The following is a 27586-nucleotide window of genomic DNA, read 5'->3' as shown; positions in this document are numbered from 1 at the left end:
AGTGGCTTTGCAAGTCGCGTCATCTGGGTGGCTAAGACTGCTAAGTTTCCCATCGAATCAGCTAAGCGACCGTGGCTGGCACACACCAAAGTCCCCAGCCATGGCTGGCAAAGCACCCCGCGCAGTCACTGCGCCACCTGCAAGTGACAGAGTAACAGAGCGATGAGGGGCAGCGGAAACGGGGCACTGCTCTCAGCGGAGGGTGAGAAGCATTCTCCCGTTCTGCATGCATTCTGGCCCCTCCTTGGCAATCTCCGCGAGCTCCGTTTCTACGCTAGCTCCTGTTGAATCCCGCCTTATGTTTGGCGCCTTTTAAAGCTCAGCTGTTTCCCCCTCTGCTGACTTGGGAGACATCATCATCATAATCAAGCCTTCGACTCTTCAGCGCTTCCGATCCATATCGATATTCGACCTCAAAATCATCTAAACACTTGATCAAACATCTTCCACAGTATTATGTCTTCGAACGACTACTACGGCAACAGCGGCCACGGCCAGCAGGGCTACAACCAGGGCTACCAGCAGCAGCAGGGCTACGGCCAACAGGGTGGATATCCCCAGCAGCCAAGCTACGCTCCTCAGGTAAGATACCAACAATCCATACTATCTTGAAGCAAATCATCTTTTGGCGCATGCTGACATTTTATGCAACAGCAGCAGCAAGGCGGTTACCCTCAACAGTCGCACTCACCGTACCAGCAGGGCGGTGGCTACAACGCTCCCCAGCAGCACGGATACGGCGGCCCCCAACAGCCCACTTACGCCCAGGGTCAAGGCCACAACCAGGGTTACTCTGGACATGACAACCGCGGTCACTCTCCCTACCCTCAACAACAGCAATATGGTCAGCAACAACACGGCCAGCAAGGCTATGGACAACAGGGCGGTCCAGGCCAGTACGACCCCAATGGGCCTGTCGGCCCTGATGGGCCTGTCGGCCCTGATGGCGAGCGTGGCCTTGGCGCGACACTAGTCGGCGGCGGAGCTGCCGGATGGGCTGCGCACAAGGCCGGAGGCGGCCTGCTCGGTACTCTTGGTGGTGCTATTGCCGGCGCAGTGGGTGCCAACATGTTAGAGCACGCCGGCAAGAAGCACAAGAAGGAGAAGAAGCACAAGAAGGACAAGCACCACAAGCGCGGTCTCAGCGGAAGCTCCAGCTCCAGCAGTGACTAAGCGCGTTTCCTTGTCTCCTATCAATCACGACGTAATCGGTATGCGAAGCTGTCGGAACGCCACAATTTGGACGATACCCTGAAATCCTGCACGAGCTTATGACAATTTGGACTTCATGTATTTGGATGCACATAGGTGTTAATGTATTATTATGGTTCATACTTCAACATAAACTTCAATGATTTTGTTACTTTCATGTCGCATTACTTCTAACTGGTATCTCGGATAATGTCTAACGTTTTTATACAATTACTGTTCACTCCATTGTCTCTAGGTTCTTTGCGACCTTGAACGAGGCATCCGTCTTCGCCCGTACCTCTTCGACGTCAACGCCCGGCGCAACTTCAGTCAGGGTCAATCCCCCATTCTTGCGATCGACCTCGAAAACACACTGTAGATATGTTAGCAACTACTCACAGCACAACATCTTTATTCACGACTCACCAAATCGGTAATAATAGTGCTAACCACGCGAGCACCAGTCAGAGGCAGGCTGCAGTCCTGCACAATCTTCGAAGACCCATCTTTGGCAACATGCTCTGTCGCGACAACAATCTTGGTGTTATCCGGGTTGGAAACCAAGTCCATGGCACCACCCATACCCTTGAACACCTTTCCGGGGATCATGTAGTTGGCCAAGTCACCAATGGCGCTGACCTGCAACGCTCCGAGAATGGAGACGTCCACGTGGCCGCCGCGGATCATGCCGAAAGACTCGGCGCTGTCAAAGGTTGAGGCTCCGGGCACGAGGGTGACGGTCTCCTTGCCAGCGTTGACGATATCACTTTCAATGATGTCAGCCTTAGCCCACTGTTATTCAGAATGACGCCACTTACGGGTCGACCTCGTCTTTCGTGGGGTAGGGACCCATGCCGAGAATACCGTTCTCGGACTGGATCCAGACCTTGCGCTCAGCAGGCAGGAAAGAGGGAGCGAGAGTGGGAATGCCTGCGATTGTCAGCGACACTTTTCATGGTTTGGTGGACAGGCTAACTTACCAACACCAAGGTTGACGTAGAAACCCTCCTTCAGCTCCTTGGCCGCTCGCCTGGCGATACGGTTGCGGCGTTCCTGGGCCTCGTTCTTGGCCTTGGACAGGTTCTCGCCCTCGCCATCCTCGGCTCTCAGCTTCAGGATCTCAATGTTCTTCTCGGCGGTCGCGGGAACGATTCGGTCGACGAAAATACCGGGGAGGTCGACATCGTTGGCATCGATCTCACCAGCTTCAACGATGTGCTCTGCTTCGACGATAGTGACGGTCGCGGCCTTTGCCATGATGGGGCCAAATGCCTTCGTGGTGTATCTGCAGGTTGCTTAGGTTAGCTCAAGTTTTATCTGGTTGAATTCACAAAGCCTACCTGAAGACGCAGTTTCCAGCCGTGTCGGCCTTCCATGCCCTCAAAATGGCGACATCTCCGGTCAAAGCAGTCTCCATGAGGTAAGTCTTGCCATTGAATTCCCTTGTCTCTCTCGTCCTGCCACGTTCCGTAACGGCGCCTGACGCATCAAGTCTAACGGGGATGTCACCAGTCTGGACCAACGAGTCTAGAAGAGTCAGCCATATGACCAAACAGGCGTCGGCGATCTACCTACGTGCACCAGTGGGCGTGAAGAACGCGGGAATGCCAGCACCACCAGCACGGATTCTCTCAGCGAGGGTGCCCTGGGGACACAGCTCGATGCCAATCTTTCCTGTCAAGTATGCCTTTTCAAGAGCCTTGTTGGCTCCAAGAAATGAGAGAATGAGGTTGTTGACTTGACCAGACTTTGTGAGGATAGCCAAGCCACCCTTTCCCTCAATTCCGGCATTATTCGAGACTGCTGTCAAAGAGTGAAGGTTCTCGGGTCCCCTGCGGTTCAGCGCGGCAATCAGAGTGTCTTCGATTCATGTCAGTAATGCCAGACAGTCGCTTCATTGCGCTCGCACTCACCAGCAACACCGCAAAGTCCGAAGCCAGAACTGAGAATCGTTGATCCGCTCTTGATGTCCGCGACAGCTTCGTCCGCGGAAGCATAGAGCTTTGAACCGCCTCTCTTGACACTCGGCGCCTTCGCAGATCTTCGAATTGATGTTGTCGTAAGAGCTCGACAGCTCACCGCTCCAATGACCTTTGCGCGGGGGAAGCGCTGAGGTTGCGCGCAGATAGATGGTACCGCAGAGAGAGCGGCCGTGGCGCGGATAACCACCCTTGGGCGCAATTGGCGTGTAAGTGAAGGCATTTTGAATCTGTGTTTCTGTCCTCAACGAAATCTCAAACTTGCGACACTGAGACACCAGCTGCAAGAACGACAGATAAGAAAAGATCCAGGTCCGCTTGTCGGTAGCATTTCTGGGCTCGGGTTAGGTGGGCGCGACCTCATCTTTTTGACGAGCTCCTGGGCGGAGCCGATCGGGCGTTCTTCTGCACGCCGACGCCATCCCGTCTCCAACTTCGCGCTGACCGGGGGTTCGGCATGAGGGGGAGAGCCCGAGGGACGCTGACGTCTGCAGACCGGGGTTATCCCCGGCATCTGTTGGGGTTCTCGGCGGCCAGAAGTAGGCTCCGGGTCAGCGAGTCAAACAAAGCCGCTTTCATTGGCGCGATACGGCTAACGGCTAGCTTGACCTACCTTCCTAGATGGATAATCTGGGGATAGTAAGGAAGGGTTGGGGATGGTAAGCATAGTTCGCGTTCCCGTAGGGTACGTCCGCCCCCGCAGATTTGGGGTCTGGGGAAGATGGACTTCAAAAACGGGGGAGGGTCCCCAAGACTTTCCAAGCCTTGTCTATGCTTGGCACATTGTTGAGGTTCTCGTCGTTCTTGTTTCTCACGTTGTCGTTTGTCCTGAGAGCGATACCGTCTCGTGTCCTGGTTTAAGGTCTTTGCCATTTTCATCCCGTTTATCAACAAGATGACTCGTAACTCCAAGGAGTACGACATGGACCCGAAGGTCGAGCACACCGAAAGCCAGGTGGCTGCTGACGCGGAGCGTCAAGCCCATCTGACGAGGACCTTGCTCTTCAAAGTCGATACAAGGCAAGCGGATTTCCATCAACGAACCTTGATGGGATGAACATCAACTAACATGTCTGTGGCTACCAGGGTTCTGCCTCTTCTGGCCTTGCTGTTCCTGTGCTCCTTTCTCGATCGAACCAACGTCGGTAACGCGAAGATCATTGGTCTCGAAGAGGACCTTGGCATCAACAACATCCAATACAACCAGGGCTTGGCTGTCTTCTACGCGACTTACATTGCCAGGCATGTTATTGCTGTCGTCCATAGTCACTCCGACTTTGTGAATGGACGCCCTGTCTCCACGTACCAACCGCTAATGCATGTCTAGCGAACTGCCAAGCAATCTCGTCCTGAAGAAGGTCTCGCCAAGAATCTGGCTTCCGTTCCTGACCATCGCATGGGGTATTGTTACCATGTGCCTCGGTTTCGTCCGTAGTTACGGAAGTTTTGTCGCCGTCCGCGCCGTTCTCGGGATGTGTGAAGGAGGCCTGCTACCTGGAATGGTTCTGTACCTGTCCGGTCTTTACACCCGTGGAGAACTCGCTCTTAGAATCGGCATTTTCTACACCGCAGCGTCTTTGTCGGGTCAGTCATTTTTGCCTACGCATCGACTTCTTCAGGAGCCCACTAACACATTGGCGCAGGCGCATTTGGTGGTCTTCTTGCAAGAGGACTTTCTGCCATCGGCCCGAGTGGAAATCTTGAGGGTTGGAGATGGATATTCATCATCGAAGGCCTCATCGTGAGTTTTCCTGTACATACGATAACAATTAAGCTTTACTAACATTGGATGAAGACAGTTGTGTGTGGAACCATCGCCGCTTTCGGTCTGCCGAACAACCTCGCAACTGCAAAGATTCTTACGCCCGAAGAGCGAGAATGGGCCTTGGTCAGACTTCAAGGCCACGCCGGGTACAGGTTCAAGTAATAAAAGCTGCTTCTCAATTATTCCCAATGGTTGCTGACAAACTTCTTAGTCAGGCCAGTGAGCGAGAGGAGAAGTTTCGATGGTCGGAAGTTGGTCGCGGCGTTCTGAACCTTCAAGTCTGGTTGAGTTCGACTGCTTACTTTGCAATCCTCTCAGGCCTGTACTCTTTTGGCCTGTTCGTAAGTCTTGTCGCTTGAACTTCTCAGGGGTGATCAACACGTGTTGACGGGCTTGAACATAGCTCCCTACCATCATCAATGACCTCCACATCGCCTCAAACGCCAACCAGTCTCAGCTGTGGTCCGTTATCCCCTACGCTGTTGCTACTCCCGTGACAGGTAAGTTCTATTTTAACAGCGGTCGTATTGGAGCTTCTCTAACTTGGCTCGAAGTTCTTGTTGCGTTCTTGTCGGATCGTCTACGGGTGCGCGGCCCGCTCATGCTCGCCGTCCTGCCGATTTCGGTCATTGGCTACGCCGTCATCGGCAACGTGACTGCGCCCCAAACAAGATTTGCAATGACCTGTCTCATGGCCATTGGAATGTACAGTGCAGTCCCGTGCGTTCTGAGTTGGAACTCGAACAACTCGGCCGGGCACTACAAGCGGGCAACTACGTCGGCTTTGCAGTTGGCAATCGCGAACTGCGGAGGCTTTGTTGCGAGTAAGTCCCCGCCATCCCCCGACTTAGAGCTTGCGCTAACATCTGAAAAAGCCTTCATCTATCCCAGCACCCAAGGCCCATACTATCACAAGGGTCACACCATCATCTTGGGACTGCTTTGCTATGCTTGGGTTGCGTAAGTCTACCTCGATTTAATCCTAAGGTTCCCTCACTGATAATCTTTACAGCACACTACTGAATGTTCTTTGGTGTTCCAAGATTAACCGCGACAAGGCTGCGGGCAAGTACGACCAGTTCATCGGCACGGGCGACGATAGAGAGCCTGAGTTCAAGATGGTCCTGTAAACCCTCATCAGCAATAGATAAGGGAATCAGCATTTTTGGGAATACATAGAGTTGTACACGCTCAATACTAAAAGGGATATGGTATAATGATCACGATTCTACTACGGCCTCAACCTATCCTTTATGCCATGACCTTGATTAGGTTCTAGACGGAGTTTTCCTATTGTTTTGCTCAACCAACACGAACTTTGATTGCCATATTCAACATACACGGCCACTTTCTCTTCTCATCTAGATAGATCCTCTTTTTAACATAAAAATAGACTTGCCAAGCAGCTTTAGGCCTCGAAAGACTGGAGGTAAAGCATGGCCTCACCATTAAGTAGGCATTTCTGCGTCATCTTAACTGTGTGCATTATTCTTATAGTATGATTGGCCGAAGATGCTGATAGATGGGATGTCAACTTCACTCTGAGGCTCTGCATAGACATTCAATAACATGATCCTAGGCGCGTTTTGGGTCTGTAGCCCCCGCTGATTATTTTACAATATTTTATCCTCTTCTTTACAACTTGGACTGACGGGCTGGAGCAAAGTTTGAGCCTCCGATGGCCTTTGTAATGCTGTCGACCGACTTCAGAATCCACTCGCTGCCCTCGTCGCTCGCCAGCCATTGCGCGCCCTGGATGTCCTCCTGGTTGTCTGCCTTGAACGTGCCGTCCTCGAAAGCCTTTCTCAATCCAAAGACGTGCGACAAAACTTGCGGACCGACGCCTGTTTGCGCTCTCAAGCATGAAATAGCGACAATAGAAGTCAAGACTCTGCCAGTGGTCGCAAGACCCCCTCGCTCTTTGGGATCAGACAGCAGACCCGCGTAGTGGCTGTTGAGAATGTGGACTGGCAAGTCGGGATGCGACTGCGCAAGCTTCTCGTAGAGCTTGACTTCAAACGGTGCGTATACTGAGTCCCAGAGCCCCTGGCCGCGCCCTGTGATCTCGCCGAGGTTCTCGGTAGTGGGTGCGCGTGTCGGCTTTGTCTCCAGTTGCGAGGTAACGTCTTTCGGGAGGCTGGCGTAGAACGCATTCAGGCAGTTGATGGTGCGCGGGATCCCGTTGAAGCTGATGCACTTTAATCCGATCTCGCGGATGAACTCGGCTGTTTCGCGCTTGTCGGGGCGGCCGCTGTTGGAAGCGACGCTGTAGAGGGATTCAAGAGATTCGGGGGAGTTAAGAGTAAAAGTCGTCGCGGCCTAGGATACTGGGTTAGTCTGGGATCCCTTCATGTGCATGGAACTCAATTGACAATTTCAATTGAATCCCTGATGCAGTGACATACCGAGATGGCAAGCCACGGCTTTGCGCCGACGTTCTTCTCCGCGGCACCCTTTGCGATCGTCTGGTAGACCTCACGAATGTGCGACGGCGCAGCAGCCTGCCCCGGGCGCGCAAAGGGCGCGTTGATGAGAGCCTTCAGAGACGGAGAGAGCTTCGACATGGTGTTTTCTTCTTTGCGATCGTCGGTCTGTTGCGGTTTTCTCGCATTCGCATCATCCATCGGGAAGGCCAGAGGGTGATTGCGGGTGGTAAAGTGGTTTTTTCTGGTTCCAGAACGGAATTGGTGGGGGAGGTTCCGCGGTCGGAAGACAAAAGATGCGCCGGCGACTCGGACTCAGAAGTGTTTCCGATGGCGCGAGCTCCCATGTGATGTCAGCGAGGTCGGCCGTGGGTCTTTGCAACCAACATTGCGCCGAGTTGCCGAGAGGTCGCCGGGGCTACTTTTGGTTTCCGTGGGCGTCGGAGGATGGATGAGAGGCCGGCGCGTATCTTTGGGCTATGCTATCGCGTGGGATGGACTAAGACAGGGGCTGTGATGACATGGTATTGGTGCTACTTATCAAAAGAGCATATCCGCGGACCGCATTTCCTGGAAATGGACATGGAAACTGTTTGGGTCTCGATATCGCATTCTCACGATGACTGGTAACAAGCAAAAGGAGCCGTTCTGGCTGGGGTAAGTTGGCAGACTAAATGTAGCTGTGATATGACTGACTTGCGAATAGAGGCGCAGCGGCCTCAATGGCTGTTTGCTTCAGTGAGTTTTGACTTGATTGTCCTCAACGCCTTGCGCTGACCGTATGATCATAGCTCACCCTCTCGATCAAACTAAATAGTGAGTTTTGCTGGATGTCTAACGCTCAACAAAAGCTGACCGGATTAGTCGCATGCAGGTGTTGAAGTCAAGGGAGTCCATGTTCCGGGCAATGTATCGCTTCGCTGCAAGAGATGGTTGGTGCCCACTGATGATGGAGAAGACTGAATCGCTGACTGGTGCCAGGAATATTCTCTCTGTGGTCCGGTCTTTCTGCATCGATCTTTCGACAAACGACATACTCCACCGCTCGATTCGGCCTTTATAACTACTTTGCGCAATCAGCAAAACAATACACGGGGAAGGAGAAGCTATCAACGGCTATGACGATAACGTGCGCCGGGTTGGCCGGTGGCATGGCTGGGCTAGTTGGCAACCCGGCCGAGGTCAGTAGCTGCGAGTACGAATGACTCGAGTGGTGTAGCTGATGAGACTGCAGGTTGTACTTGTTAGGATGTGCGCCGATGGCGCAAAGACCGCTAGCGAAAGATTCGGGTACTCGAACGCCGCTGAGGGCCTCTACCGGATCGGAAGGGAAGAGGGGATCGCAACGTTTGGCAGAGGCATCTCGGCCAACGTCGTACGCAGTGTTCTTATGAGTATGTTCACGATGTTTGAGCCAAATGAGTGTGTAGATTTGAGCTAACAGGATGTAGACGTGGGACAAATCGCCACGTGAGTACTAAACGAGTGGACGACCACGAGCGGTGGGCTGGCAAATACAGAGCTAACAACAGACAGATATTCAACCGCAAAACGATACCTATTGGCAAAGACAGAAATGAAGGATGATATCAAAACCCACGCCGTGGCATCCCTCTTTGCCGGAACTGCGGCGACAACTATTTGCGCTCCTGCCGATGTGCTGAAGAGTAGAATCCAGAGCGCCGCCGCGAGCGGGCCTGGCGGAAGCGTGAGACTGACTCCATGTACTGGAGTGAAGCGTGATGCTGATCGTGTTGCAGTCCTTGCTTCATATTGTGCGGACTGGTCTCCGGGAGGAGGGCCCTAGGTTCCTCATGAAGGGGTGGACACCGGCGTGGCTTAGACTGACGTGAGTCGAAAGGAAGACAAGAGATGTGAAAGCATTGGCTAATCGTGTTTCGTAGGCCAAACACCGTGTTAACGTTTGTGTTCATGGAGCAGCTGAGGAAGTTGACCCAATGGCAACTCGCAGCCCCAGTGGAGACAATGAAAGCGTGATGAGCCTGAATCTCAGGCGTGTGCTAGATTTAGAAACCAAATTCCGTCAGATTGGGCCAGCTCAGCCAGTCGAAGTTGTTCATATCGTCCCAGGACAAACCTGCAAACGAGGGGTCGAACTCGTTACCGGGCTGGTTGAGGACTTCGGCAATCTGGTCGTCGGACATGGTTGAGAACTGGAGAGTCCCTGGCCATAGCTGGGACTCCATGTAAGGAGGCTGGGAGACCGGCAACCCCATTGAGTTGATGTGAGGTGATGCCGCGACAGCGGAGGACGGCGTGCTGAGTTGACTGGCGCGCCGAGGGGCTGCCTCGTGATGTATGGCAGCTTGGGGTTGACCATCTGTAGCCACAGCGGCCTGTTTTACAATGTGTCGAAGATATTTCCCGTATAAGGTAGACAAACCATTTCTGTGGTTTGTGGCTGATCCAATGCGTTCCAAAACGTCTGCTGTCTCTTCGATGAGATTCCTGATACTCGGCGCTAGATTCGAGCTGCCTGTTGCATAGGCGCTCAGAGTCAGCGCAAAGCAAGCGGCAAATGAGACCATGATTGTAGTGTTGTTGGGGATTGACTGCAGCTGAGCCTCTCCCTGGATGGCTGCGCGCATTACCGTTACGGCGGATGATAGGCCGGCCGTGCGGAAGAACTGTCGGACTTCCATGGGGGCCGTCGGATGATTGATGACGCCTCCATAGGTCGACAGCCGGGTATGGGTGACGAGGATTTCGACATAAGGGGGCAAACGACGCTGCGGGCCAGTGCCGATGGAGAAGCCCCATTCAGTAAGCCATTGGTCGAAGAATCTCTCGATGGCGCTCTGAATGGACTGCGCGATGAGCCCACCATCAGTGGATATGCCTTGCGATCCATCACACAAGGCGCGGACTGTAGCGAGCAAGCCGTCGAGGTCTCGTCGGAGTACGGCCATCGATACAAGGTGGCCATCCATGGGGTCTGCGATACTGGATCTGTGCCATTGATCGCAGTCCTTGATGATTCGAGTAATCGGAACAGTGTAAGGGCGGCCGCGTGCTAGCGACATGCCTCTCTCAAGAACGAACAAGGCAATCCAGCAACGCTCGCGGCGCCGGAGAAGTCGTTGGCCTAGATCGGACGTGTGTTCAATCTGGCTGAAGCCATCCATTGCAAGAGCGGTGCGAGGATCGAGACATTCGCCGCGAGTCAATGCCATGTTCGAACCGGAGCCGAGAATCTCCATTGGTACCAAGAGCTTGTGAAGAGATAGGTCGATGGCAATGGTGGCGGCCATGTTGACATACCAGCACGTCTCGTCGTCGGTACTATGCTGTCCCGGGAACATCCACGGGACGTTGACCATGAAGGCGAGAACGATTTCGACAGACTTGTGACGCTTGATGAGAACTCGTTGACCCAAGGTCTTGCAGTGGTTCGAAAGTCTCTTGGACAATGCTCCGGCGGAGGGGAGGAACAGAGCAGACGCTGCCATGATGGAGGTGCAGAGGAAGGCAGATCGAGCTCGAGTGAACCCGGGCGTGTAAATCTTTGGGTCAAGACCCCAGCGGGTATGAGCAAGCTTGCTGTGAAAGCTGAGCAATGTGGTGAGTGACATTCAACATAACACAAAGGCCCTGACTTACAATACGAATAGCGATTCTGCCTCTTCTTCGGTCACAAGACCCATGGTGATTGGGTCGATGTCGTCGCCAACGTCGAGGTTGACGCGGACGGAGGTGAAGAATGACTGCATCTCTAGATCCTCTTCGGGCTGGTCAACCTGTTGCTGCTGCTGTTGCTTCTTGCGACTGACACGAGGGCCGGGCTGCTTCGGTGAAAGGCCGGTGATGGGCTTCGGTGACAGCTGCAGGTTGGAGGCGCGCGCCAGCAACTGGAGCGGATTCTCGGCATCGTCGATGGCCAAGCTCTCTTCATTGTGATGGTGCAAACTCATGTAAGTGTTGCTGTCTGGAGTGTTATCCAGTTCATCATCATCGTCAGACGAGAGGTCGGGTTGTTGGTCAGGACTGTTGAAATGAGACGACCCCCGTCTTAAGTGTGAGGAGGCGGTAGTTGACCGAGCATTTCGAGAGCCCTCCAGGAGTGCCTGGAGATTGCCGATGGCCTTGTCATCTTCGGAATTCTGTTCTCCTGTTCGGGATCGTTTGATGGCCTGCTCTATCTGGTAGAGAGCTTTATCCAGACCCTTTCGCTTGCTGTTGCGTGCCGCCACTAGTCAATAAGGGGGGACACACATGGAATGACTGGATGGGTGGGGGATGGATGGGGGTGGTGTTTATTTTGGGGGGTGTCTCGGTCGCAATGGTGTCCATCCATCTGGATGGATAGGTAGATGGACCCGAGCGGGCGGCTGGGGGCCTTACTTCTTGATGCCTTTCTGTCTTCCGGCATGGAATGTAGGCCGTATGCACTCAGAATCGAGCTGAATGCACCTCTTGCATTTGTTCTCATGCGGTGAGTAGTCGCACTTGATCTTGCTTCGGCGGCAGACCAGACAGGCGGCCTGCTTTGGACGTTGCGATTGAGGATCCTCCATCCAGGTGAGGGGGCTTTGTGAGGAGCCGGGTGCACTACGGCGATCTCGGTGAGGGACCAGCAAACGAACGGGGCCAAGGTGAAGGGAGTGTGGGAAGCACGCGATTCACGCTTGACGGGAGACGTTTGGTGGTTTCGGTCGAGATACTTGATGATATCAATCGTTAGAGATGATATAGACACGCTGCCCCTAGAGCAGACAGCTCCGCTGTTGAAGGAAGTGTTAGAACATTGGGACCCTCGATTGACGAGATGTTGACTTGATTGACTGACGAGGCGCAGGGGGGAGAGGCTGCTCAGCTGCTGTGTGACTCGTGTGAAGCCGGAATGATTGGGGAACAGGAGTGAGGGCACGAATCAGCATTCAGCCATCGCCCCGTTTCCCGGCAGAACAGTCTTAGTCATCCTTGGAAGTCCCTTGGCATAGGACAGATTACATAACGCATTCGGTCAGTCTCCTGGCGGTCTCTGGGGGTGTTCGTTCAAGAGAGTGGAGGTGAGCCAGGGGTCATAAGATGGGGGAAGCTCGGGGGGAGCTTTTCTGCTGCAGTGAGACGGCGGCGGCCTGTAAGCTTCAGCAGCTCTCTCCGTCGGAGTTCTTACGCTTATTATTGAGACTAACCGAACAAGCGAATGAACATCAAAGGCGCGGATTACGAGTGGAACAGCTTCGATACTCCTACGGATAGGTACAGCTTGATTGGCCTTGAATTTACCGACGATGAACATCGACGTCAGCGGCCCTCCGTCGCAGGCACAGCAGCTAGTAGCTGATTATGCCGCCGATGCAGTAGACTCCTCTGAGGGCTGAGCTGCGCGGCCTCAGCTTCATGTAGGATTGGCCTCGCTCTCTTACGACTTTTCATAAGTTATTAAGAAAACATGTACGCCCAACATCGATGTCTGTCATCTGTCTTTTCTTTTTCACACAAATAGTGTATTTCTACCTCATTTCCTCTTTCCGAGCCCGGTCTCAGTATTCATCGCGCGCTCGATCTTTCATCATCACCGACCGCCTTTTGGCGGGCTCTGGCCAAAGTTGAGCCACATCGAATCACCGTCTGAATTTCATGAATCCAGCCAAGTCCCATCTGGCCGTCTACAACATGACAACGGCATTACCCCTAGATCATGTCGCTCTTCGGTCCGGCACGCCGGCTGAAGTTGCCCAATACCTGCGCGGTGTGCGTGCTAGCACCACCGACCCTGCGCCCATCACAACCCAGTTACATGACGCTGTTGCGCAGGGCTCAATTCCCCATGCCGTTTTCGCCCTATGGACTCCCCTCCATCGCGATGCGAGATCTACCGTCGCCGGACTACAACAGTCCGAATGTCTTCTCGAGAGGAAGACCGCGATCAAGACCTTCGTCAAGGCTACGCGGTCGGCCGTGACGATGGATGAGATTTGGAATGTTGCTGGTGGCACCCCTGGCATCGCGGCACTCATGAGCAATCTCAGCACCGATGAGATCAAGCATTTGTGCAACGGCCTCGCCAAGACTGCCTCACTGTGCGGCAGCCGTCCTGAGAGACACGCTAGATTGACTGAGCTTGTCGAACTCCTGTTAAGCCAAGAGAACCCGGATCCCCGGCCATTGCAGATGTGCTACAAGCGTATCCTGCCTGCCTGCACGACAAAGAAGGTGGCTGAGCATGAGGAAAGTCGTCCGTCGTGGTCACAGAGACAAAAGGCAATTATTCTGCGCGCTCATTCTGCACTCTATGAGACGAGGTTTCTGGACACTTTGCTTTCAGTGGAGACTGACGAAGTTGACTTCAATGCTTGGAAACAGTTGGTCAATAACAACCCGGGCTTCGCTAAGGATGTTCTCTCCAAAGTCCTCGAAGCCGATGGGCCCCTGCCGATGAAGCCAGACGACTTCGTTAAACTAGCCGAGGACATCACCAAGCCTCTGCATCGTCGTCGGTCATCGACTGAGAAGAACCTGGCTTTGGAGATATTAGAGGATCTCGTCGCGATTTTCGAGAAGCACTCTGACCTGACGGAGTATCTCAACGTCGAACCAAACGGGGTATTGCTCAATGTCGTCAAATTCTGGGAGCACGCTCGCAGTACCAGGCCGAGGATCCAGCGACACCTTGTCAAGTTGATTGGGCTGGTCTACCAATCCTACTTCAAGTCCGCCAAAAATGTCACCGACATGGTTCAATCCGTCCACCCGGCTGTTTCGTACCGACTGTTCCGACTCACGATCCAAAGCTCCACATACCATAGTTTCGATATTGAGGAGGACGCAGACGTATCCAAGGCCTCTTTCAAGAAGCTGAAGGGCCCTTGGCCTGTAGATCTGTTCACTGCATTCGCTGACGACGATGCGGATGCATCTCTCCGTCTCTTCCGAAAACTCATCTCAACCTTTCCGGAGTCCCAATTTCTCGTCTGCTCTTCGCTGTATAGATGCTCCATCGTTGAGTCTGCGCGGGAACCAGAGACCGACAAAGGTGACCCATATATACTCGAGGCTTCTCTTGTACATGCGTCATCAAGGGAAGCAAACAGCTCCGGTTCGAAGACATCAAGCCTTGTCAAGCAAAGATTGCAAGACTGCAAGGACAATGCCGCCAGGGCCCGAGACTGGGTCTTTCGACAAGGATGGGCCACGATCGCCCTCAATCTCAGTGTCGCGACGGGTTCTTTCGATGTCTTTGCGGACACCATTGTCTGGGCTCGTCGTTTCAACAAGGATCCAAACGCCGTGAAGCAGCTCTACTCATACAACAACTTTCCGACCATCGAAGCTACCGACTTGCTCAGCGGTATTCCCTCATTCCCTTTCCGCCTTGAAAACCCGAAGACTGGCATCAAGCAGAGCGTTGAGTCTGGCAACAGAATCTTGATGCAATTGCTCGAGACAGCTGTGATGGCCCTCCGAGAGCCCAGCTTTCAGCAATATGACTGGAGTTGCATCACCTCGTTCCCAGAAAAGGTCATTGAGAGGCGGCTTGTCCGCGCCAACAAACTCCAGAGAGCACCTCATTCCTTGAGCGACGATGAGGTATTCGACTTTCTTTGGAAGCCAACGATAGAGTTCCTGATTGAGGCAGAAAGGTACCTACTGCAGCCCAATATGGAACGGCTCTACCCTCGCGAAATCAAGGGTCTCATTCACAGCATTGACTTCGACTTCGCCAACAACTTGCGACCACACTCGGCGAGATTCCTGGACATCCTTGCCCAAGAACGGGACAAATTGTGGAAGGAATACCGGCCCCGCCACTTTCCAGCAGTCCATGACTTGGAAACGCCTTGGCCTCGAGGGCTGCCAGTGCAATATCTTTGTCCCCGTGAGGTGGCGAGCGCGATAGATCTCCCCTACGTGTGTGCAAGAATCGAGGCTGTTGTGTTCGGTACACCGGACATCCTCCTCCGAGAACCACCAACTGACACAGCGTTACGAGATGCAATAGGCCCCTGTATTGAGGACTACTGCTATGCTTTGAAGACCTATGTCAACACCGCGTCCGATGCTTCTGAGAGAGATACGCGTATTCGAAAGGCATGGCGCCACGCAGTTGATAATCTCTCTGGGGATCATATGACCAAGTCAGAGTCCCTAGACTATTGGTCTTACACTTTCAGCAGTCGGGCAAATGTGAAGCTGCCCTTGGACGTGGAATCCGAAGTCCCCGGACGTCTGGAGCCGGTTCTTCCTGATGTCGATGATCCCGATTTGCCGACCGAATGGAATCCTTATCTGCAATCAGACGGAATCCTGTGGGACAAAGGTCCTAATAATGGACGAGAGATTCCTGCTACTATTGTCACCCAGATGATTAATCACGGAGGTCCTTGGTTCGCACCTACTATTATCGACAATCAGTCGCCATGGGATGATGGCGTCTGGCTGGAACCGCCTACCCATACATGGAACTTCTGGCCCATGAAAGGCGACTTGCCCGTTTCCTGGACAACGAAAGACGCATACGCTGTCGCCCTTTTACTCTATCTCAACACCCGTGAAGGGGCAGACAGTTCAATACTGAAATCCAGTTTCCCCTCCAAGGATATCGTCCGCTTCCCAGCAATGTTCTTGGACCAAGACTGGCTGGATAACGTCGGGTCCTATGACTTTGAGGTCTACGACGGCAGCATCGACCTCGTCATGTTCGCACCTGTTTCACTTGTGGCCGAAGTAGCACAGTCTGTTCTTCAGGACGTCGAGGAGAAAGAGAGCTTTCATCCCAATGCAGTAAAACCAATGGATTTGGCTATGCGGCTTGTGAGTAGGCTGGCTGGTAGTGATCGGCCATCCTTAGCTCTCCCATTGATCCAGAAGATCGTCCTAGGTAGGCCCGATGATAGCGCTTGGCACCGAGAGCTGTTGAACAAGGGGCTGTTCTCCAAGCTTTCGCCGACAGACACGAAGACGTTCTTGCTGTCCATTGCAGATGGAATATTTAGCAAGCTTGGCCAGCAGGATGTGAGGAACAAGGAAGAGGCCGAGCAGGATACAGGTGGCAGCGACAGAAAGACTCCTTTGGTAAAGGTTACAACTGTGAAGATGCTCGCCAAGCTCCTCAGCGACTCTCCTTTCTTGGACCCGAGGACCTCGCTTACTATTCTCTCGCATCTGCTTGACAAAGCTCGTCACATTGACATTCGTGTTGCCATCATCGAGAGCTTGTATGGTGCGCTGGGGTCAAGCGCTGCTTCTGACGTAAAGGATAACATCCTGATTTTACTTGAGAAGCATGCCCTGCCACTAGCTGCAGGCTTCAATGAGCGCGGCCCTGCCTGGGCATCTTGGGAGGAGGTGGAAGCTGGTGAGCCGCTGCCGACAGTGTCGGCCATCTCAGGGGACAATGTTGTCCGTCAGATCTTTGCAACCTGGGACTATCGTTTCATAGACGATTTGGATATGAGGAAGAAGATGGTCGCCTTGTCTTTGCGGGTGATCGAAGAGTCCGCGAAGAATCACCGTCAATGGCTGGAACTCTTTCTCAAGAAACACAACCTCACTCTATCCACCGAGGAGAAGCTGTTCAATACACCTGTGGATGCGGGGATGCTTGCGTTGTTCGGAAGAAATCCGGAATTCCTCACACATTCTGTCTTTGGGATGATCATGGACAGTGTGTTGACGCAAATCTGCCCGCCGCCGGGTATAGCTGCCATCAGCAAGAAAGTCAGAAGGGATACAGGACTTTCGGAATCTAACGCTGGAGAGCATTGGCTTTCCGCATTTGGCAAAGATACTGCAGTATTACGGCAGACTGGGGCTTTTTCCCTGCTAACCCGAATGCATCATCCCATCAACCGAACAGCGCCCGACTCCTCAGGCTACGTTACGGTGGAAGTTCTTCAACAGTTTGCACGAGAACTCTTTGACTCCCTCGTCAGGAGCGGCGATGTTGACTTCCTCGAAGAAGTCTTCCGAAGCATGACCCCGATGGAGAACAATGAAGACAATGTCGAATCACTAGCACGCTGGAAGCTTATTACACTGCCTATACTCGAGGAGGTCATCGCCAAAATCGCCAAGTTGCGGACTCTGGAATGGCAAAAGGACCTCAAACGTGAGCCGGCCAGACTCCCGGACACCTTCCGGTTGAAGTCGGCCTTGGTCGTGTTCCCAGTGAATGATGACGAGGAGGAAATCTTCATGAAAGACGTCATGCGACTAATCGAGGAGTTGGCACAAATGAAGGGACCGTACCACAAGAAGTGGGAGTACTTCAAAACGAAGTCCATGAAACCCTGTCGCGATCGGAGGCGCCGCATGTTTCACCTAGCTAATCGCTTGGGTAGTCTTAACGGCGTCGATCTTGACAGTCCTTCCTTGCCAGATCAGCTCCGGGTTGAGCTTGCAGCGTTCCTGCTGGACAAGGGGCGCCCATTTGTTGCCAAGGACCCGGATGTTGTAGCTGGTCTGAAGGCCATGCTGAGCGAATGGGCAGAATCTCCCATCGAAGAGTTCCGGACCAGCGCCATGGAGATTGTGGACGGATTCAAGAAGGCTGGCAATGATGATTGGTTCACGAGAGGAGGGGGACTCGATTGGGTCAAAATTGAGACGGACGACAGCGACAGTAAGGAGGATGTTGAGTAACACTGCATTATTCAAGCTTTTTTAGACAGTTGATTATGGCTTGGGCCTCTTGCTTTTGTTGGCACTCTTACCAAAAGTGCAATACAGAAACAGTGCATGCATTTCAGCTGAGCAATGAAGCCGCAAACCCTCACATGCAATTTGTCCTCGAGAATAAATGAAAGATGCAAAATTCCTTTCTCTATCTCAGCTTTGCCTTGAGGCTTGAAACATATAAGCCAAATGGCTAAATTTCCAAGCCCCAGGACTGCCAAAGTCAGCAAGCTAGCCCGTTTCTTAGCCAAGCTGAGCGCGCCGTCGTCTGAGCTGAAGACATTACTGGCTTAGTCCATTCGACGATTCAAATCGAAACGTTTCAAGTTATTATGTCAAAGGCGGTGTGACCAGGCAGCAACTTTTGAAAGGAGACGAAGATATAAGTACGTGGGGTAGATGCTACAGTGACATTCGACGTTGCCCTCGTCTCAACTCACACACGTTCCTCTTCGTCCCTTCGAAAGTCTCCATCATGCCGACGCCATCGAAGGCTGTTCTGTTGGTCACGGGAGCTTGGCATGTCCCACAGCACTACCAGAAACTGATCGATCGACTTGAGACTGGGGGCGTTAGAGTCATTTGTGAACAGCTGCCAACGAACAACAACGCCGTTCCACCCAACAAAACACTTGAAGATGACGTCAATTCGATCAGGAGTATCGTTGAGAGGGAAGCTTTAGCTGGGACCCATCTCACAGTCATTGCCCACTCTTATGGGGGAGTTATCGCAACGGCAGCTTTGGCTGATTTTGCCATCACACCCGACTCCAGTAAAGGGGGAGTGGCCGACATCATTTACATGACGGCTTTCATACCCCCTGAGAACACCTCGCTTGCAGGGATATTTGGCGGTTCACTGCCACCATTTCTTCTCCCACAACCTGATGGCACAATGACTTGGACCGACCCCATTGGCTTGTTGTACAACGACATCCCGATCGAGGAAGCAGAGGCAGCTAAGGATTTGATGGTTACTCACGGACACAAGGCTCAATACACACCAATCTCCTGCTCCAAAGCAGCCTGGAGGGTAGTCCCGCTGACCTACATCATTTGTGAAAACGATCAAGCTCTGCCTACCGTCGTTCAAGAGATGATGATCAAGAAGGTAGAAGACGAGGGAATCGCCGTCAAAAAGCACAGACTACCTGGGTCTCACAGTCCTTTCATGAGCATGCCTGACAAGGTTGCCACAATCGTACTAAGTGTTATGGGATAACATTGATAATTCAGACTTCATTAAATCATTAATATTATTGTTCGGACCAGGTCTCGCAGACATTATCTAATTAGGAGTATTGTTGGATTACATTTGACTGACCAGCAACCATTAACAAAGGAAATAATTAAGCAGTGGTATCGAGCATCTTCAATTGTTGATTCATCATTCTTTTCCCAAGGCCTGAGATCATGTTCGGCACGAAGAAAATGCATGCTTTCGCACTCTTTTGCATTGTAATAGTGAAACGCTCAGGATCTTGCTCTTGCACTGTAGAGCGCGGCTGCCGGATAGCCAAATCATCTTTGGTATGGTTTGCGCTTGTGTTGTATGTTTCTCGAGTCGCAGGTCTGTGTCTCTGCCTTGGGACGCTGGCGGCTCTCACCCGCTTGATAGAACCTTTGATCTTGCTGATTGAGCCCGAGGTGGAGGGCCTTCCGATGCTTGCAGACATCATGGATGTCCTCGCAGTGCTTGAAGTACTTTTGCGAGTCGAGAAGGTGCGGTAAGGTGAGCTGATGCTTGTCCTGCGACTGCTGGGACGAGTGCTGTTGATGCATTCTTCCGCAATTGGCATATCTTCGTATCTCCATGATGGGAGTTCCGGAATATCGAATTGCTGTCGCAACTCCCTCAGTTCTCTCATGCCTCGTAGATCTCTGAATTCCCTTAAGTCCCTGAGATCTCTGAGGTCTCTAAAACTAAGGTCTCGAAGATCTCGGAGGTCTCTGGGATCGCTGACACGATATCCGAAGTTGCAGGTGGATCCCGGCCGTGACGGATAGATAGACATGGAGTAGTTGTCGTAGTTGTTGACGAAGACATCGCCGGTCCCCATTTCGCTGCGGCTATCGCATGTACTTGCCACGCCTATGTCTTCGGGGGCGTGCTGTGACTGTTCATCGAGCCCAAATCGGTGTCGAAGTTTGTCGACGGACGCTTTGTAAGCTGAAGGTGTAGCATGTCTCTCCCAGTCTACTTGAAAACTTTGGAAGACGGGCTGAGGGATATGGCAAGAGCAGCGAGGGGATACTACGCTGCTGGCAATAGGAGTGCTGCTGCGGGGTGCCGGAACAATGGAGAACTCGATCGTACTCAGACGGCTGTCAATATCTGTGAAACGATTCTCCAGACGGTGGAGTTTTGTCAGAATGAGCTTCAGAAGCTCGTCGTTGATTCGATGATGTACCTCCATGATTTGTCGAGGTCGAATCCCGCGACCGGTGGCTATTGTGCAGTCGCAGAAGGCGCCATGGCCACAATTTAAATGCAGGAAGATCACGGACGTTCCTATATCGAAGTTGTGAGATCTTTACCGTATGCAGGCGGGGATCAGATGACCTTCTTTCCGTTGATGTCAATTAACGAGGAGAATCCCGATCGCCAAGACATGCTACAGCGGAGCGAGTGATGGTAAGCGCCACTGCAGGTTACACAGGGTTAGGTCTGGACGTCAGAGGTCTTCGGAAACGGTCAATGTCAGAGGAAGATCATCTTCAGGGTCTGTAGTCGGACGTAAGGACAGCTGCGCTGAGTTTAGTGCTGTCTCGTGTCTCGGGTGCAAAATGTGTGGCTGGCCCGAGATACCACTGGCTGAGAACCATGCCACGGGCCGACGGAAGGGGCAGCGGGAAGGCGCAAAAGGGTCGAAGCTGTTAAAATCAGGGTCGATGCTGTCCATCTTATGAGGTCTCATGCCACTGAGAAGTCGTATGTCTGGAAAGTAGATCACCTCCGATATGCTGGGCAGTTGTCATCGACTTGATGTCGATCTATAACCTTCTGGCGCGTTCGTGTTTCGGCGTGAGCCTACGAGTGGATTTGACAAATCATGAACCGATAACCATCATTGTCTTGACCACACACAGTAGCTTTGCTGGGCCAAGCTGCTCGTCACCAACCGCCATCACGATACTCGCTACCAGACGGCAAAACACAAAAATAACATACAACACCGGGCATTCGCCGGTCGTCACCGACCCGACTACTACTCCAGCCCTCATTGGCTTATCTATGGGAGAGCGGACGGGATCCCGAGTTTTCCAATGGGTATGGTCGTATGTGGTAATTATGCGTGGTTGAGGGTCTCATGATGGCATTGCCAGCAGGCAAAAGGTCGTGCCGTTTACTATCACAACTGAGGTGAAATGAGACACTCGTGCATAAATTTCGATATATCCGCAAAAAGTACGATCAAGATCTGCCCAGCACGTCGGGGTGTCGGGCGAGACCCTTCCACGCTTACATCCCAAGATGTCGACATGTCATGGTGTCGCTTTTCATCGCTGCTATGCTAGACTGCATTTCGCCGATGAAGCTTTGAGTGTTCCTTTGAGATGATATCATGAGACCGGAAAGTCAGTGCGAGATTGGGACGCATCCGTCTTGTCTGGTTTTCACCGATTACCTAAAGCGGCCTCTCAGAAGCCTCAAGGCACCATCAATCGCTGATCCACCCGTCTTACATTCGGCCAATATGAGACACACCCGCATGCGCAAATTTCATCACTCTTTTGATGATGGATTGTTACTGGGCCCCTTTGAGTCTCTTATTCGGTTTTAGATCTTACGGACGGAAAATCATGATCGTCCTCGACTCATACTCCTCTCACTTTCTATGGCTGCTTGTAGCGCTAGACTGACCACAATATTGGCCCGAGACAGCCGTTTTTCGCTCAATAGATTTATTGGGGGGCAGATGTGGAATCTAGCACAGCATATGCGAGCGAGCATGCTTACATTTGATCCCACTCTCTCCCAAACCTTCTTCCCCGTACAGAGGCGCATCTGAGTCGTAGTGTGGGCGCAGCTTTTATAATCCCACGGAGCCCGCGCAAACCTAGTTCTCTCCCATGTGTTTCACGCATGATGCTGTGTCATAACCTGCAGTCATGTCGTCCCTGTGGACTGCTCTGAGGCATTTGTACGTCTGAGTAGATTCATGTGGAACTGGGTCTCTGTGATTGAGCTGAAGGCTTGAATCGAAGAATGAGAGTTGCATACAGCCGCCTAAAAGTCAACGTTGAGTCTGAAGGCAACGCCATCCACAACATTCTCATGAAAGCTCGACATGCATCCCTGTGTCAGTGACCTATAGATCAACAGAAAGGCACATTCATAGTTGCGATGGGACGTCGCATAAATGCCTAGCGCTGAATCCGAGTTCTTTCAAAAGGGTCTTAAGGCCTGGCATGCTTGCACTCAAAGTAATCGAGAGCTCGAAAGAGGATTCTGGTGTGAATCGCGACTGCCGTCTTTCGTTTGGGTCAAACAGCAGCGTAAGCGCGGTAGCGAAGCAGAAAGGAGGGCGGTGCTCTCCGTATCAAAGTTGCCCGACTTTGGCAGCCTTTAGCTGCTGTCTGCCCTGGCACAAATCTGCAAGTCGGGGGCGCGGAACGGGGCAAACGCAACATGCAACTAACTCGGGAAGTTGATTCGACGATGATTGTGCCGGGATCTGTGCACGTCCCTTGGTACCTTTGAAATGTTTGTCAACGACCAACATTAACTTCATTTCGGCTGATGATCCTGAATTCTTGGCAAACATGTGGTCAAAGATGTGATAGAAATTCCACAGAGACGCCCGACCTTTGCAGAAGGCAGAATGAAAGTAACGAAAATCCCATCCAGTTAATTCAGCCACCGCACATGTATTACTCGCGTCATCGCCAACCCCGCCGCGGTAACCCTCCTACTAGAAAGTACACTCGCGAAGCTTTCACGGCATTTGTTCAAACCGTTTTGGAACATGACGAAGAGGAAGAGGCTCGTCTTGACCAACTCGTCAAGCGCAGGCAAACTGGTACAGACTGGGGCCAAGAAGATGAAGAGATCATGGAGGGAATGCTGTCTCGGAAAGAAGAGCGATGGGAGGCTAAACGGCTGCCCCTCCGCCGTGAACTCGAAGGATACTTCAAAGATCTCAACTTGCCACCTTTGCCATCACCACTCCCGAAATCGAGCCATTGGCTCGACACAAAGAGGCCATGCCATCACCCCAACATGGATCTAAGGCCTTTTTTGATGGCATGTGAGGAAGGTTCCATGGATGAGGTCCATCGACGGGTCTCTGAGGGGTTGCTTTCACCCATCAGCATGCAGAATGGTCTGGCTTGCGCTGCGAAGGGCAACCAGCCTGACGTAGTGCAATATCTACTCGAAGCTGGAGCGCGTCCTCACGCCGCAGTCATAATTCACGCATGCCGCCTGCGCTCATTTCCCATTCTTGAGTTATGCATCCAGCACGGATACCATCCTAACCAGCAAATTCCCAGCGATAATGGCTCGTTCGGCGTGTCTCTAACGCACTGTCTCGATAACGAGGGAATAACTCGACTGCTCTTGGAGAATGGTGCCGATCCAGATCTAGGAAGGTTTCTAGATAATCGGATCTTCAGTTGGGGATACAAGGCAGCGCCCCCCATGGACCGGACATCGGGGTTGGCTCTGGATCACGCCGTCGAGAAAGGAAAGTTCAATGTCGTTAAGATGCTACTCGAACATGGGGCCAACCCACAGTATGCTCGACCACTACAGCGGGTAGTGCGTCTTCGACACCAACGTCTTGTTTCTTACGCTCCAGCAGACAGCCAAGGAGAAACAGAAGACACTGACCTTGATTGGCGCAAGTTCATGGCTTTGCTGATACGCTACGGAACGGATGTCAATTCCGTCACGTTTGGTGCAGGCACGCCATTAACGGCCGCTGTCGAGTACCAAATGTGGGATGTTACTGAGTTCCTATTAGAACGCGGCGCTGACGCAATGATCAAGAAGCCTGTGATCAAGCTAGATGCATTTGCCATCGCAGCAAAGAATTCAGGGTTTGCTTGGGAGTCGGAGCAAGCTGGGGAATACATGGACTACCTCTGTAAGCCAAGCACTACAGTGGAGGATACCGACATTCTTGAACTACCCGAGTGGGTGAAAAACAACCCGTTGACGCCGATTATCGAAAAGGTCAGGAAGCGTTCCGAGTCATCGATGGAAGAATGAGTATGCTGGGAATCTGAGACGTGTTGAGCTATGTAGTAGAACAAAAGTATGTTCCTTGCAGTCTGATGAAGCTCTGTACGAGGGAGTCGGACTTTAAGTCCTAAACCTAACCTAAAGAACTGAACAACAACCGAAACAATGCAGCCGAGGTATCACTTCCCATTCGGGAATTTGTGCCGGCTTCACAGGTTTTCTTGGCCTTGAGGCATGAAACATTTCAAAAATACCTAGCCTCATAGATCGTCGATGCCCGCGAGAGTTGAGCAATCGCACTGAAGGGGTGTTGCAAAGATACAACTAGCGACCCGTCTGGCTCACCATATCGGAATGCTTGGAGTTTCTCCTGACTCCTGTGATAATTCCATTGCTGCAGAGGCTTATAGGCAATTATCTGTTCAAGGCGACCGTGCCATCCAGAATGTATCGACTAGAGATTCTAGGCCACAGGCATTTTCATCGAGTCAACCAAGCATCGAACCTGGGGGTTAGAGACACTACCGTGTCCTGTTTTTCCTTGAATCATTAGACGTTTATCCGCACTAGGTTTCGGGAGCGGCTGGGGATAGGGTTCCTTCAATATTTCTTAGTCGTGGCCCGTGGGGGAGGCAGGGGCTTCGAGAATACGTAAGAAGGCCAGCTGAAATGTTTTAGACTGTCGTAAATCGTTCCATTAAAGACGTCAAATCAGGCTTCTTCCCTACTGCACCGCGGCTAAATCACATTTGTAACACCGCGGTAAACTCAAACTTCTGCCCACCACGCGGCGCGGTCGGAGTCCGGGTGTCTTAACCTAACCCACGCACCAATCCTGAGATGGTCTGCCTAGGCGAGGCGATGTAACAGAGTACGGGCCACCACCATCATGAAAACTCTGCGCGTATTGAAAGTTTGCTCTTTTTTTCCTTCGGTTGACGTGAGCTTGTCTTTGTTTTGGTGTCTAGTCCAACGGGCCGTAACGAAGAGGGGCCCGGAAATCTGAGTGCACTCTGTCCTTCATCTCTGCGGGAATCTTGGCCATGCTCTCAACGCCTTCTAGGAGGACAACCTGCTGTCCGGCCTGATTCATGTTAGCACCTGTGGACAGTTTCATTATTAGCGAGGCAGATGAGGCACTTACGGCGAAATGGTGGATCATATGGCAATGAAGCATGCTCGCCGCAGGGAAAGAGATCTCGTATCGAATAACCGTCCAGTCACCGGTGCTGTTGCCCAATCTGCAGCCATCACGATTGGGAGGATCAATTAGGTTAAAGTGTTTCGCCATACCTCCATCTCGGATAGCGTCTTCGACAGTGGCCCAGGGGAAGCCGCCACTACCGGTGCCGATGATGAAGGCCTTGTTGTTATGCTTATGGAAGGGGTGCTGCGAAGTGACATTGGCACCGTTCTCGAAGATGATATCGACCACGGTGCCATTGAGCAATGAGCCCCCGTGTACATCATCGCCATATGTCGTTACACCACGGGACTCCTCGTCCCACAGCAGGGGCGGCAGTTGCTGGCGGAATGCCTGATGAGGCCCGATGTTCAGTGCCCAGCTGCTGGGGCCCGTCATGTTGACAAAGAACCTGACGGTGTTGTCGGACTTGGCTGGCGGGGGGCGGGCAGGGTAAGGGGCGAGCTTCGTCTCGTCCATGTACACCGAAGACGGCGAGATGAGCGTTCCGTTGAGATGAACCCATGGCTTAGTCTCAGGCACCTTTTGCTTGCCTTCGGCATTCTGCCCAGGGTATCGAAGAATGCCGAGGCCTTGAATGATCTGCTCTCTCCGGAGTGAGGTGACTCTGATGGCGTAGTCGCCAGGCTTCTGGTTCAAGCGAATGAGAATGCTATTTTCTGTCAGCTCTTGCGATTGTGAAGCATTCATGGAAGTTTGCATACCTAATGCGCTCACCAAGATTGCAATTGGCAGCATGAACCTTTTGCGGGTGAACAAACTCTCCATCTGCCGCGACGACGTAGAACTCATGCTCGTCGACGCTAATCTGCAGCTCGTGATGCGCCCCAGAGTGAATCCAGTTGATCCACATCCACTCCTCACCAGGCTTTGCCTCGAAGACTTCGAGATCAGCAAATGTCTCCTGGCAAACCTGCGGGTTTGTGAACTCTGCTTGTCGATCCTGCGGGAGGCAGCCCAAAGAGTCCCGGTTAGGCCCACCGACAGACTCCAGCAACTCTTTTGAGTGGCATGTGGTTCGGCCTTTGCCATTCAAAACAATCGAGTTGCTGCACCACGGAACTACGCCAGTATCGCGGTACATAATCAGGAGGATGTCCATCGGCTCAGCGTTCCAATCGCTGATAACGACGTGGTGAGGATTCTTCTCCGCAAGCTTCATGCCTTCAATGTCTGAGGGCGACGACGAGATGAGCTCATAGGGTCTTGGTCTCCATGGTGCAGGTGCAATCCAGATGGGACCTCGCATGCCATCTGCGAAGGCTGGTCCAAAGTGACCATGGTAGAAGTAGCTCCCATATTGTTGCTGAACGGTGAAGCGATACGTGTAGGTGTCGCGTGGTTGAATGGAATACTGGGTCACTCCCGGAACTCCGTCATTCCAAGGCTTGTCAATTTGGTAGATTCCATGCCTACTCAGTGTTAAACCACAGTCCTTTGCGAAATCAAGATCCGTGAGAACTTCAACAACTTACCAGTGCATAGTTGTCTCGAACGCCAATTGGTTGTCAAGAAATACCTCAATCTCATCTCCCTCATCCGCTACAATGAGCGGGCCGGGTGTCTCATTGTTGATGGCAAAGACAGGCCTGCCATGGCCATCCCCGGTGTCCCACTTGTTAGTGATGGTGAAGTTGTATCTCCTCGTCTGCGCTGCCAGACTTGCGCCGGCGAGGAGAAAAAAGGTCGCACATCGAGTGAAGGCAGCCATGATGCTTTGTCCCACACCCGCAGAAACGAGAGAATCTCTGAGCCGGGCCCTTTCTCATAAAACAACAAAAGCCCTCGGTGCCCAACAGCAGGATTTATCACTAATCCCCCCCATCCACCGGCGCATTTACCGATATCTAGGCCATCCCTACCACCATCCGATGCAACCGTTAGAGTTTACCGAGTCAGGGGTAACAACCCGCTTTCCCGCAATCTAGGACGTCTGTCATTTGTCTAGGCTTCTTCAGCGGCCGTTTAGACTTTCTGCTACGCACCTTCGCCTCACCTGGAGGTGGGTACGGACCCAAGACCCAGGACCCCTTACGCACGTTGCGAGAGCACTATGGCATCGCGATATGGCAATCAAGTCAATTATGGGCCTCAAACTTGATTGATTGCCTTGGGGTGGGCGCTGGTTGTGATTGGTTTGTGCGGGTTGACAAGATGCTTCGATGTCGAGCGCACATGGTTAACAGAGTGGCC

The 27586-nt window shown here is 52.5% G+C and overlaps 8 protein-coding genes across 8 annotated transcripts; 4 read left to right on the top strand and 4 right to left on the bottom strand.

Moving 5' to 3' along the window:
* Positions 1–456: 456 nt before the first annotated feature.
* Positions 457–1173, top strand: COL26b_010679 (uncharacterized protein; the record flags this gene model as incomplete). Its single annotated transcript, XM_053183371.1, has 2 exons — positions 457–582; positions 655–1173. 2 exons carry the CDS (start codon positions 457–459, stop codon positions 1171–1173), a joined length of 645 nt encoding a protein of 214 aa, XP_053032660.1.
* A 256-nt stretch (positions 1174–1429) lies between these two features.
* COL26b_010678 (uncharacterized protein) lies at positions 1430–3393 on the bottom strand (the record flags this gene model as incomplete). Its single annotated transcript, XM_053183370.1, has 7 exons — positions 1430–1564; positions 1618–1957; positions 2010–2121; positions 2172–2476; positions 2532–2718; positions 2767–3051; positions 3105–3393. The coding sequence occupies 7 exons, from the start codon at positions 3391–3393 to the stop codon at positions 1430–1432; spliced, it is 1653 nt and encodes a 550-aa protein (XP_053032659.1).
* A 1096-nt stretch (positions 3394–4489) lies between these two features.
* On the top strand, positions 4490–6065 carry COL26b_010677 (uncharacterized protein; the record flags this gene model as incomplete). Its single annotated transcript, XM_053183369.1, has 8 exons — positions 4490–4754; positions 4814–4911; positions 4966–5087; positions 5147–5276; positions 5339–5435; positions 5490–5759; positions 5811–5895; positions 5948–6065. 8 exons carry the CDS (start codon positions 4490–4492, stop codon positions 6063–6065), a joined length of 1185 nt encoding a protein of 394 aa, XP_053032658.1.
* Positions 6066–6570: 505 nt separating this feature from the next.
* On the bottom strand, positions 6571–7559 carry COL26b_010676 (uncharacterized protein; the record flags this gene model as incomplete). Its single annotated transcript, XM_053183368.1, has 2 exons — positions 6571–7254; positions 7341–7559. 2 exons carry the CDS (start codon positions 7557–7559, stop codon positions 6571–6573), a joined length of 903 nt encoding a protein of 300 aa, XP_053032657.1.
* Positions 7560–9385: 1826 nt separating this feature from the next.
* Positions 9386–11290, bottom strand: COL26b_010675 (uncharacterized protein; the record flags this gene model as incomplete). The annotated part of the gene is made up of 2 exons (XM_053183367.1): positions 9386–10919; positions 10980–11290. The coding sequence occupies 2 exons, from the start codon at positions 11288–11290 to the stop codon at positions 9386–9388; spliced, it is 1845 nt and encodes a 614-aa protein (XP_053032656.1).
* A 1708-nt stretch (positions 11291–12998) lies between these two features.
* Positions 12999–17966, top strand: COL26b_010674 (uncharacterized protein; the record flags this gene model as incomplete). The annotated part of the gene is made up of 2 exons (XM_053183366.1): positions 12999–16989; positions 17182–17966. 2 exons carry the CDS (start codon positions 12999–13001, stop codon positions 17964–17966), a joined length of 4776 nt encoding a protein of 1591 aa, XP_053032655.1.
* A 5677-nt stretch (positions 17967–23643) lies between these two features.
* COL26b_010673 (uncharacterized protein) lies at positions 23644–24216 on the top strand (the record flags this gene model as incomplete). Its single annotated transcript, XM_053183365.1, has 2 exons — positions 23644–23738; positions 23811–24216. 2 exons carry the CDS (start codon positions 23644–23646, stop codon positions 24214–24216), a joined length of 501 nt encoding a protein of 166 aa, XP_053032654.1.
* Positions 24217–25153: 937 nt separating this feature from the next.
* On the bottom strand, positions 25154–27104 carry COL26b_010672 (uncharacterized protein; the record flags this gene model as incomplete). The annotated part of the gene is made up of 4 exons (XM_053183364.1): positions 25154–25273; positions 25334–26045; positions 26098–26805; positions 26869–27104. 4 exons carry the CDS (start codon positions 27102–27104, stop codon positions 25154–25156), a joined length of 1776 nt encoding a protein of 591 aa, XP_053032653.1.
* Positions 27105–27586: the final 482 nt, after the last annotated feature.

Source organism: Colletotrichum chrysophilum (genome assembly GCF_026319265.1).
Source record: "Colletotrichum chrysophilum strain AFK26 chromosome Unknown scaffold_118, whole genome shotgun sequence".
NCBI classification, from domain to species: domain Eukaryota; kingdom Fungi; phylum Ascomycota; class Sordariomycetes; order Glomerellales; family Glomerellaceae; genus Colletotrichum; species Colletotrichum chrysophilum.
Note: the sequence above shows the minus strand (reverse complement) of the source record. Positions and strands in the feature narration are given on the sequence as shown.